Source organism: Rhincodon typus, chromosome 1 (assembly GCF_021869965.1).
Source record: "Rhincodon typus isolate 14 chromosome 1, sRhiTyp1.1, whole genome shotgun sequence".
NCBI lineage: Eukaryota > Metazoa > Chordata > Chondrichthyes > Orectolobiformes > Rhincodontidae > Rhincodon > Rhincodon typus.
In genome coordinates, this window is record NC_063332.1 from 69,842,695 (window position 1) to 69,855,479 (window position 12,785).

At 41.4% G+C, this 12,785-nt stretch overlaps 1 protein-coding gene across 1 annotated transcript in view; it reads right to left on the reverse strand.

The window, feature by feature from the left end:
• pcm1 (pericentriolar material 1) overlaps nt 1-12,785 on the reverse strand; it is a 152,121-nt gene that overhangs the window by 70,278 nt on the left and 69,058 nt on the right. Inside the window, exons 14-18 of the mRNA XM_048598181.1 lie at nt 6,518-6,647; nt 6,031-6,165; nt 4,005-4,195; nt 1,235-1,474; nt 44-263 (exon numbers count right to left, since the gene is read on the reverse strand). Of these exons, the coding sequence (XP_048454138.1) occupies nt 44-263; nt 1,235-1,474; nt 4,005-4,195; nt 6,031-6,165; nt 6,518-6,647 (916 nt within the window). The remainder of the gene's footprint in view (nt 1-43; nt 264-1,234; nt 1,475-4,004; nt 4,196-6,030; nt 6,166-6,517; nt 6,648-12,785) is intronic.

A 12,785-nucleotide genomic window follows, 5' to 3' on the forward strand; every position in this document is an offset into this window, starting at 1 on the left:
TTTCAGGCAATGACAAAAGAGAAGTTCCAAAAATACTTCCCACCTGCTGGTCCTGCATCAGGGTTTGGCACATATTTGTGCTGAATTCTAATTGCCTGGTAAGTTGGTTTACTTGCTCTTGCCAGTGCTCTCTCTCCTCGACATAGGAAAGATCAGCTGCCCAGCGCAGGTTCTCCTGACGACGCATACCGACATTATGTTGCTTGTTTTTGTGGAATGAACGATAGTTCCCGTCTGAGGAACATGTTCGCTTATCTTTCCACCTATGTAAGTGACAGAAGGGAAAATGATAGATGTAACAAAGCACTTAGCATTATTTGAAAGGGGGTTAACAGCTAATACAGTCAACAGTGTAAATAAGATGGTCCACAAAAACAAATTTACTGGAGTATTAGCTATTTATTAACATAAATCAGTGCCAACAGATGTTGTGCCTGAGATAGACAAAGCTCTAGTCCCATGACTCCATATATCACAAAGTAAAGTACAAACATTGCAATGAAGTTTGAAAGGGTCAATCATAAACAAACTCAGACCAAGTCTCTCTCAAGAGAAAGACAAAACCTGGGAACAGATATTGCGCTCTCAAAAGAAGTAAACACAGCTGTAAACAGCAACTGAGCAGAAAGGACCTAATCCATACACAATTATGAAAAAATATTGAGAAACACCTGTACTGCTAACTTTTCACCTTACTCTGAAGTGAAGTCTCATAATTAGGACTCCTGAATATAGTTTGTCTCAAACATTTCTTGAAAGCCAATATGGCAATCCCACAGCCTACCTTTTTACAACTTCCCTACCTTGGTATTTGTAGCTAGAAATTAAGTAGCAGAAACCATATTAAAAAACATTAAAGTAACTATAATGGAGAACATTAGTATCTCAAACAGAATTCTAATTCAGAGGACAGGTTAAAGCTACAAACACTGGCTTTTTTTTTTACACAATTGTCAAAGCATTCAACCATACAATTGTCCTATAGAAGGCAGCAAATGATTATCAATTTGTAAATTCTTCACACACAATATGCAAGCAGTGAGAATGGGAGTCTCTTGGCCTAACAAGCTTGATGCGGTGTGACATCCCTGAAGCTACAGCCTCTAGTGACAGGCTTGAAAGGAATTGGCAGGTGTATCTCTGCTGAGGGGACATTTTAGGTTATGTTGCTTATGCCTAGATAAACTGTTCATAACTACATATATTCTTTAAATAGTTCTGAACTACAGCCCACCTTTTCTTGCTCTCTCTGGAATTGCGTGTTGCTTGACTTCTTTCTTGATTTGGATACAATGTATATGTTTCATGAGAGCTTGTTTCAACTTCTGAGTGGGCAATGGCATCCGATCGCTCATCATTCTCTTCTTCATCACCAGCATCATTATTCTCTTCCTCTTCATCATCATCATCATCATCATCCTCCTCATCATCATCTAATGCACCCTGGGTAGAACCACCCCAAGTTGCCATGGTCCTGGGAAATATTAAGAATTTTAACATTGATTTAAATTATTATTCCAACCCCATTGGACTCTTGTAGACAAAATAAGGGCCTCACAAACACAAAAGTTCAAAAGAAAAATTCTCCCACTGCATTCTGTATCAAAACTTACCTACTTATGTGCTCCAAAGCATCAACAGTAAAATTTCCTAAGACTTAATTTTTCCCACAACTCCAGAACCACTAACAATGGATAAATGCCCAGGTTTTCCAACACTGGGAATGAACTACAAGACCAACACTGAAGGATGGACAAAAATAAAATTAGCTTTTCCCTTCTAGTCATAAGAGTTGCAAACAAAATTGTACTATTTGGCTGTAACCCAGTTGTTGGTAAACTTGAGTTCACAGCACAGGAAACTATTCAAGTGAAGTAAAAATAATTTCCTATCAGCAATGATCATTACTTTTAGCAATAGTTTAAGTTGGAAATGTGTATTTTCCTCATATCACACATTCTAATCAATATTATATCCATACTCCAATGCATCAGTTACAATTCCTAGTTCATATCAGTGCCAAATAACTTTCCAGCGTAACAGTGACCTGTGTTTAGACAGTGGTACTGTCACCTCAAAGTTACAAAATAAATTGGTTCAGATAAACATTATGCAAGAATTAAATACAAGATTTATGTTAACACTTGATTTGTATGAGACGTCTCCCTGTTGAAATGACAGTCCAAAGAAAAAGTGGGAAATTCTTATTGCATTCTAGCCAACATTTATATTTCAGAAACAGGTTTGCTGGTCATTTATCAAAGTACTGTTGGTGTAATGTTGCTGTGTAAAACTAACTGCTAACATTTGTCAACAGCGACCGAAAAAGAAATTCATTTGAAATGCTTCAGAGTGTTGACAGGATATGCAAGAAATATATAAAATGAAGAATTTTTCTTTGAATTAGTGGATAGACTAATTTTTTTTCTTTATTCACTTACGGGATATAGGCACTGCTGGAAAGTGAGGTGTAGACCATTAAATTCCTCACTTGAACCTTACACATGTTGGTCAGGCTTTGGGAAGTCAGGAGCTCCAGTATTCCTAACCTCCGACCTGCTCTTTACAACACAATTTTATTTGCAACTTTTATGACTAGAAGGGAAAAGCTAATTTTATTTTTGTCCATTTTGTGTTTATATGTCTAGTCCAGGGTGACGGTAATTCTTAGAATCCCTACAGTGTAGAAACAGGCCATTCAGCCCATCAAGTCCACATCACCCTTCCAAACAACATCCAACCCAGACCCACCCTCTACCCTATCCTTGCATTTCCCACTCTAGACACTATGGGCAGTTTAGCATAGCCTATCCACCTGAACATCTTTGGACTGTGGGAGGAAACAGGAGCACCTGGAGGAAACTCACGCAGACATAGGGAGAACGTGCAAACTCCACACACACAGTCGCCCAAGGGTGGAATTGAACCTGGGCCCCTGGCACTGTGAGGCAGCAGTGCTAACCACTGAGCCACCGTGCCACCGGGGTAAGGCTGTCTCTTATTGGAGATGGTTATTAATTGTCATTTGTGAGGCAAGTATTGACCAGGTCTTGCTTTATTTGGACATGACTGATTCAGAATCTAAGGGGCCGCAAATAGTGCTGAACATTGTGCAGTCATCAGTAAACATCTCTATTTCCGATCTTATGATAAAGAGAAGGTCATTGGTGATGTAGCTGAAGATGGTTGGACCCAGGGCAGTCCTGTGGAGATATTATGGAGTTGAGATGACTGATCTGCAACAACCACAATCATCGTTCTACATGCCAGCAGACAGCTTTCACCCAATTCTCAATTACTCCCAATTGCTCTTTAATGCCACACTTGGTCAAGTGCAGCCTTGATGTCAAAAGCAGTCACACTCACCTCATCTGGAATCCCACTCTTTTTTTCTTGTTTAAACCAAGGTTGGAACGAGATCAGGAGTCAAGTAGCCTGGCAGAACCCAAACTGTGAGTCAGTGAGCAGGTTACTGCTGAGCAGGTGATGTGTGATAGATCTAATGAAGACACTTTTCATCACTTTAATGATGATGGAAAGTAGACTGATGGGACGGCAGTTAGCCAGGTCAAATTCAACACAGTCAACTGTCAGCATGAAAGAGAGAACCCAATTCAATGTCCTGGCTCAGCTTTAGTTAACCTGGAGTGCCTATTGTGGAGAACACGTCATAAAATGGAAAACAGCCCAATTAGCATTACGGACAACTTGAAGAGGACGAAAGAAACTATATATTTTTTAAAAGTTTGGAATAAATGATGGTAGGTAAAACGACAGTCAATACAATTAGCTCACAAAAATCAAACCATTTATCCACTTCAACTAAGAAAAACAACCAGAAAATTATTTGGTGCTTAGCACACTGTAGGCCACTTGATTAATCACAGCTGAGCAATTCTTTGAAGTTGACAACTATCAAGTTCCAATCAACCTGCCTATTCCAGGTCAAGTGCAGATAATACAAAGCTTATTTGAGCAAGTTTGCTTATATACTCGGTTCTGACCTTTCAGTTCTGCTGAGCTGCTGCGTATCCTGTGTCTCTGTCCCTTCACTTTTAACCGATGCAGCAACAATGGAGTTGTTTTCAGTCAGCGTTTTTTGCCGCTGATGCTCAGCCATTAATGCTTCCAGTTGTTTTCTTCTTTGACGCAATTCTTCACGCAGAATTTGGTGTCTACGCATCTCAGACCACAGCTAATTATCATTGAAAAAGACAAAGACAATCACTTAACAAGGCAATTAAATAATCAATTTACAAGTTCAGAATGTGTTTAGAAAATGGTAGTGAGGGACTGCCTTAAACCACTGCTGTCCATGTTAGAAACTGAGTGGCTTATTAGATCAATTTAGAGGGTAGCTGCTATGGAACCAGAGTCTCTTAGGTAAAGGGGCAGATTTCTTTCCCTAAAAGACATGAGTGCACCAGACGGATTGTAATGACAATTCAGGATTCGCATCATGAACATTTTTGAGACTAATTTCTCATTCCAGATTTTTGTTAATTAAGTTAGTTGGAATTCTTCGAGCTGCTGTGGCAGAAATTGAAGTCCTGTCTCTGAAATCATAGAACAGTAGCATTACCACCATACTATCAATATTACACAGTACTCCAGTCAGTTAAGATCCAGTCATATTGAACTCAAAACATTTACTGTTTCTCTCTCCACAGATGCCACCAGATCTGCCAAGTTTCTCCGGCATTTTCTGCTTTAATTTAGTCAGTATCAACTACCTGTGGCTTCCCATTCAAAAAATATCAAATTAGAGTTGCCACAAATCTCTTCCAGTGGCCTCCTTCCACTCTAGTGCCTAACTACTCAATTATCTTTCCATAGCCAAACAGCTCAATGTCAGCAACCTACAACTTCCTTAGAAATGATCCAGTTCCTTTTCAAAAGTGCCATCACTCACTTCTGAAAATGTCAACTCTGACCACTCCAGTGTTACAAGCTATTACCTCATCTTGAACTTATCATAGTCTCTAACTTGACTAACATTGCTGCACTGTTTGATACCACATGAACCAGCAGTCTCTTTAATACAAGTGGAAAAATAGGAATCCGTAAAGTTTAGCATTTCCATGAAACTACAAACATTACACAGTGTGCAGCCTGATGACCCTGTTCAACATCTAGTGGTGTTCTCAACTGCACAAGTTGTCCAAATTGTCCATCAGCATTACATATGACCATAATTAAATTGGATTTTTAAAAAAAGGCTATGACTTGTACCCCAATTACACTACAAGCAAAATCCTCACTAAGACCATCATTACTATGGTCAACTCCATCACACTTATTATTTGCTCCTCAAAATTGACTGTACATAAACTATGACAGCAATGTGCTTTTATTGTGTCTTTAACATAGTGGAGTGTCTCAAGGCACTTGATGGGAGCATCATAATATTTGGCAACGAACCACATAAGAAGCTAACTTGGTTGATCAAAGTGCATCTTATTGATGAGCTAAGAGACAATCATGCAGGGTTGCCCCTAATATCATTCAAGTCCAGGGACAGGACCAGGAGAGCTCTTAAATAATGCTTCACTACATTCCACATGGCAATCCTCACTAGCTCTTTGGGTCCCTGCCTCTTCATACAAACAAATCAAAGTTTTTATTCTTGTCTTTCACACTCAATGGTTTCATTCCCCTGCTCATCGTCATTTTCTCAAATCGACTGGCTAGAACACATTCTTGTTTTGAAGCACTGGTGTATAGGGTGTCCCCTACCATTTTCACTCAGTTTCGGCACAACAATAAGAACCATGACAATTTGTTCCCTAAATACTGTTGCCTGATGTCCTTGCTCTTAACAACTTGAAAAAGTCTTCAAAAACAACTTATCTTTCACGACTATTTGAACTCTCACCCTTTTCCAAGTCTGCAGCGGGAATAACCTTGATATATTTTATGATTAAATAAAAGGAATAAAAAAGCACATTTATGTTAAATCATTTCTTTTCGAACAAATGCTGTGTAAATTAAGTAGCTGCATGGAGAAATATATCAACAATTACTCTTTACCTCACTATCAGGGGGTGGAGCTGCAACTGGGTCAGGTAAAGTCTTTGCTGTTGCACTCTGACCACTGATCGCTGGTGTAGATGTAACAATGGGAACTTTTATTTTTGACAGGTTTCCTGCACTAGATGTTGACAACTGCAAGTGAACAAAGTCTGCATGTGATATACAGCACCAATTAGCAAAATCTGCAGCAATAAAGTAACCGTTGTTAAGTATCACTTAAAATATGTGAACATTAACTATCTATGCAAGTTTTGAACAAAACATGAAATTTTAAAAAGCATTCAACTGTTACTTGTCAAGTCATTAACTTAGATGTAATTTATGTATCTTTAATTTCATATTACTTCAAAAGCAAAGTAGTTAAAAGCACAAGTAGTTTTGAGAAAAATACGAACATAAATCTGAAATGCATTATATTTGATAAAGGTAGAGATTTGTGCCTGTTTCAAATTTTACTTAAAAAAGAAATCAAACTTAAAACTACCTGCAGATCAGGGCATGAGCTCTGCAGATGCCTAATCTTCTCTTGAATTTCCATCAATCTTTTTCTTTCTTCCTGTAACTGCTTCAACTCTTGCTGTTGTTGCTGAAGTTTTGCCTCATAAAACTTTTCTCTATTGCAGGAATCCACATTAGAAAAAAAACTCAATCAAAATCACCTTTTAGAGCTACCAGAAGTAAAACCATGATCATATATCCCGAAGCTAAATGCAGAAATTGTCCCAAACAAATTTAAATTACAGCACAGAAGTCATGCCAGATCAAGTATGGCTCTGAACAAAGACTGACTGCAAGCACAAATTCGGATATTAATGATTTTGTTGGCGAAGCATTGACTTTATTATTCATAATGGCATCTTTCTTGAAGTTTTTAAACAAGACTGATGGGAAATTAAATCTACGCGTTAATAGATTATTTTACTTCAATATTATTGGAAAACTCAAAGACAGGCATGTAAGATAAGACTAAAAATCAGGAGATATTTGGTAGCAAAGAACCCTTTAATGTTGTTTCTCAGGCGCAGAACACATACGAGCATTCAAAATAGAAGACCATTCAGCGCTTTAAGCCTGCTTTGCCATTCAATAAGATCATGGTAAATCTGTTCATGTTTGGAATTCCACATTCAAACTACTCTCTGATGCATGTCAACTCCCTGGCCTAACAAGAATTTATTCACCTGTGTCTTGAAAATATTCAATGATCTGGCATCCACCACCTCAGTCAGAGTTGCAAAGTCAAAAAACCTCAAAAAAAAACTTGCCTTCACATCTCTGTCCCAAAATGACAATCACTAATTTCTGAACATTGAAGATCATTCAGGATTTACACACCACCCACAATTCTAAACTCCAAGGAAACATGGCCAGCCTGTCTACCATATCCTCAAAAGAGAACCTACATATTCTAGGTATCAATCTAATAAACCTCCTCCGAACTGCCTCCAATGTGTTTACATTTTTTCTTAAGTAAAGAGATCAAAACTTCACACAGCGTTCTACACATGGTCTCACCAATTCCCTGTATAACCGAAGCTCACCATCCTTACTCGGATGTTCAATCCCTTTCATAATAAAAGGATAGCGTCCCGTGGGCTTTCCTGTTTACATGCTGAACCCGGTGGTAACTTTTTATGACTCATGGACCAGAACACCTAAATCCCTCTGCACCTCGGAATTGTGCAGTCATTCTCTACTTAAATCATACTCTGTTGTTTCATGTTTCCTACCTAAATGAACAACTTAATATTTGCCAACATGATATTCCATCTGAGATAGTAGGAACTGCAGATGCTGGAGAATCCGAGACAACAAGGTGCAGAGCTGGATGAACACAGCAGGCCAAGCAGCATCATAGGAGCAGAAAGGCTGACGTTCATCAGAATCTGATGAAGGGTCTAGGCCCGAAACGTCAGCGTTTCTGCTCCTATGATATTCCATCTGCCCGTTTTTTGTCCACTTATAGGATTAGTAGGGATGTTAACATTTCATTATTCTTTTAGCTTAGATAGACTTTCACAAAATAAATTCATTAATTTCATTCTGCTAAACTGTAACAGATGCACATTTTAGTACTTTTAATATGAGGTTACTCAATTTAGCCTTAATTGATAAAGAAACATACCAGGGAAACAGAAAGAAGATACCACACTATCACATAATCACAACAGTCTTAAGACACAGGATGCCACCATTTGGCCCATAGTGCCTGCATTGTCTCTTCAAATGAGCATCATTATCGAGTGCCAATCTCCTGCTTTTTCCCCACACCCTTGCACATTCTTTTATCCAAATAATTGTCCAATGTCCTCTTGAAGGCCTCAATGAAATCTACCTCTATCACACTTCCAGGTAGAGCATTCCATACCCTCACAACTCAGAGTGAAAAATCTTTTCCTCATATCAACCTTCCTTCTTTTGCAAATCACTTTAAAATATGCCCCTCTCATTCTTGTTCCTTTTACAAATGAGAACAATTTCTCCTTATCGATTATATCCAGCCTGCTCATGATTTTGCAAGTCAAATCTCCTCCTCAACCTTCTCCTCTCCAAGAAGAACAGCCCTAACCTCTTCAATCTATCCTCATGACTGTTCTCATCCCTCGAATCATTCTTGTAAATCCCTTCTGCACTCCCTCCAATGCATAAACGTTCTTCCTGTAATCTGTCTAACTGAGCATTATACTCCATCGGAGTTCCAACAAGTATCTTACACAAGTTCGTCAGCACCTCTTCGCTCTTGTACTCTGTGCCCCTTTTTAATAAAGCTAAGGATACAGTATGCTTTACTTATTACCCTCTCCACCTGTCCTGTCACCTTCAACGATTTTGCACATATACACCCAAGTTCCTTTTGCTCTTCACCTTCTTTTAGAATTGTACCATCTATTTTGTGTTATCTTTCAAAAGTTCTTCATCCCAAGGTCCATCACCTCACACATCTCTGCATTGAAACTCATCTGCACCCATTTAGCAACCACATCAACTTGTCTATGTTTGCTTTCAGTTGTTTCAGCAGCGGGAGTCTGGGAGGAAGCGCGAGGGCAGCCTGGGAAGGTAAGCTTTTCGATTATAAAAGTCTTACCTCGCGTGACTCCATTTTTGGAGTGAGTAAGTGAGGTAATACATTTGGGCAGTTGTTTTACCCGAAACACTACCTAGGTAGTGTCTCCCACCCATCCTCCTCCTCTAACCAAAAAAAAAGGTTCTGAGCGCTGATTTGGTAAGGCTACTAGTTTTTTTTTTTAATAGTCTGTTTGGGAATTCAGAACAGTGGGAATGGATGTTAGGGCAAATGCATGCTCCTCCTGTAGAATGTGGGAGGTAAGGATTACCACTAGTGTCCCCACTGACTTCATCTGCGGGAAGTGCACCCAACTCCAGCTCCTCGGAAACCACGTTAGGGAACTGGAGCTGGAGCTGGATGAACTTCGGATCATTCAGGAGGCTGAGGGGGTAATTGAGAGGAGTTACAGGGAGGTAGTCACACCTCAGGTACAGGAAAAAAGTAGATGGGTTACAGTCAGTGGACGGAAAGGGAACATGCAGACAGTGAAGGGATCCCCTGTGGCCGTTCCCCTCAAAAACAAGTACACCGTTTTGGATACTGTTGGGGGGGACGACTTACCAGGGGTAAGCCATGGGGTACAGGTCTCTGGCACAGAGTCTGTCCCTGCTGCTCAGAAGGGAAGGGGGGAGAGGAGGAGAGCATCAGTCATTGGGGACTCCATAGTTAGGGGGACAGATAGGAGATTCTGTGGGAACGAGAGAGACGCGCGGTTGGTGTGTTGCCTCCCAGGTGCCGGGGTCCGTGATGTCTCGGATCGTGTTTTCGGGATCCTTAAGGGGGAGGGGGAGCAGCCCCAAGTCGTGGTCCACATAGGCACCAACGACATAGGTAGGAAAAGGGATGGGGATGTAAGGCAGAAATTCAAGGAGCTAGGGTGGAAGCTTAGAGCTAGAACAAACAGAGTTGTTATCTCTAGTTTGTTACCCGTGCCACGTGCTAGCGAGGCGAAGAATAGGGAGAGAGAGCAGTTGAACACGTGGCTACAGGGATGGTGCAGGAGGGAGGGATTCAGATACCTGGATAATTGGGGCTCATTCTTGGATAGGTGGGACCTCTACAAACGGGATGGTCTACACCTGAACCAGAGGGGTACCAATATCCTGGGGGGGGAAATTTGCTAATGCTCTTCGGGAGGGTTTAAACTAATTCAGCAGGGGGATGGGAACCTGAATTGTAGCTCCAGTGTACAGGAGGTTGAGAGTAGTGAGGTCATGAATAAGGTTTCAAGGTCGCAGGAGTGTACCGGCAGGCAGGAAGGTGGTTTGAAGTGTGTCTACTTCAATGCCAGGAGCATCCGGAATAAGGTGGGTGAACTTGCAGCATGGGTTGGTACCTGGGACTTCGATGTTGTGGCCATTTCGGAGACATGGATAGAGCAGGAACAGGAATGGTTGTTGCAGGTTCCGGGGTTTAGATGTTTCAGTAAGATCAGGGAAGGCGGTAAAAGAGGGGGAGGTGTGGCATTGTTAGTCAAGGACAGTATTACGGTGGCAGAAAGGACGTTTGATGAGGACTCGTCTACTGAGGTAGTATGGGCTGAGGTTAGAAACAGGAAAGGAGAGGTCACCCTGTTGGGAGTTTTCTATAGGCCTCCGAAAAGTTCCAGAGATGTAGAGGAAAAGATTGCAAAGATGATTCTGGATAGGAGCGAAAGTAACGGGGTAGTTGTTATGGGGGACTTTAACTTTCCAAATATTGACTGGAAACGCTACAGTTCGAGTACTTTAGATGGGTCAGTTTTTGTCCAATGTGTGCAGGAGGGTTTCCTGACACAGTATGTAGATAGGCCAACAAGAGGCGAGGCCACATTGGATTTGGTACTGGGTAATGAACCAGGCCAGGTGTTAGATTTGGAGGTAGGTGAGCACTTTGGTGATAGTGACCACAATTCGGTTATGTTTACTTTAGCGATGGAAAGGGATGGGTATATACCGCAGGGCAAGAGTTATAGCTGGGGAAAAGGCAATTATGAGGCGATTAGGCAAGATTTAGGATGCATAGGATGGAGAAGGAAACTGCAGGGGCTGGGCACAATTGAAATGTGGAGCTTGATCAAGAACAGCTACTGCGTGTCCTTGAGAAGTATGTACCTGTCAGGCAGGGAGGAAGTGGTTGAGCGAGGGAACCGTGGTTTACTAAAGAAGTTGAATCTCTTGTCAAGAGGAAGAAGGAGGCTTATGTAGAGATGAGGCGTGAAGGCTCAGTTAGGGCGCTTGAGAGTTACAAGTTAGCCAGGAAGGACCTAAAGAGAGAGCTAAGAAGAGCCAGGAGGGGACAAGCAGGTAGGATCAAGGAAAACCCTAAAGCTTTCTATAGGTACGTCAGGAATAAAAGAATGACTCGGGTAAGATTAGGGCCAGTCAAGGACAGTAGTGGGAAGTTGTGCGTGGAGTCTGAAGAGATAGGAGAGGCGCTAAATGCATATTTTTCGTCCGTATTCACACAGGAAAAAGACAATGTCGTCGAGGAGAATACTGAGATACAGGTTATTAGACTAGACGGGATTGAGGTTCATAAGGAGGAGGTGCTAGCAATTCTGGAAGGTGTGAAAATAGATAAGTCTCCTGGGCTGGATGGGACTTATCCTAGGATTCTCTGGGAAGCTAGAGAGGAGATTGCAGAGCCTTTGGCTTTGATCTTCATGTCGTCATTGTCTTCAGGAAGAGTGCCAGAAGACTGGAGACTAGCAAATGTTGTCTCCTTGTTCAAGAAGGGGAGTAGAGACAACCCTGGTAATTATAGACCAGTGAGCCTTACTTTGGTTGTGGGTAAAGTGTTGGAAAGGATTATAAGAGATAGGATTTATAATCATCTAGAAAGAAATAATTTGATTAGGGATAGTCAACACGGTTTTGTGAAGGGTAGGTCGTGCCTCACAAACCTTATTGAGTTCTTTGAGAAGGTGACCAAACAGGTGGATGAGGGTAAAACGGTTGATGTGGTGTATATGGATTTCAGTAAAGCGTTTGATAAGGTTCCCCATGGTAGGCTATTGCAGAAAATACGGAGGCATGGGATTGAGGGTGATTTAGCGGTTTGGATCAGAAATTGGCTAGCTGTAAGAAGACAGAGGGTGGTGGTTGATGGGAAGTGTTCATCCTGGAGTTCAGTTACTAGTGGTGTACCTCAAGGATCTGTTTTGGGGCCACTGCTGTTTGTCATTTTTATAAATGACCTGGATGAGGGCGTAGAAGGATGGGTTAGTAAATTTGCGGATGACACCAAAGTCGGTGGAGTTGTGGATAGTGCGGAAGGATGTTGCAGGTTACAGAGGGACATAGATAAGCTGCAGAGCTGGGCTGAGAGGTGGCAAATGGAGTTTAATGCGGAAAAGTGTGAGGTGATTCACTTTGGAAGGAGTAACAGGAATACAGAGTACTGGGCTAATGGTAAGATTCTTGGTAGTGTGGATGAGCAGAGAGATCTCGGTGTCCATGTGCATAGATCCCTGAAAGTTGCCACCCAGGTTGATAGGGTTGTTAAGAAGGCGTACGGTGTGTTAGGTTTTATTGGTAGAGGGATTGAGTTTCGGAGCCATGAGGTCATGTTGCAGCTGTATAAAACTCTGGTACGGCTGCACCTGGAGTATTGCGTACAGTTCTAGTCGCTGCATTATAGGAAGTATGTGGAAGCATTGGAAAGGGTGCAGAGGAGATTTACCAGGATGTTGCCTGGTATGGAG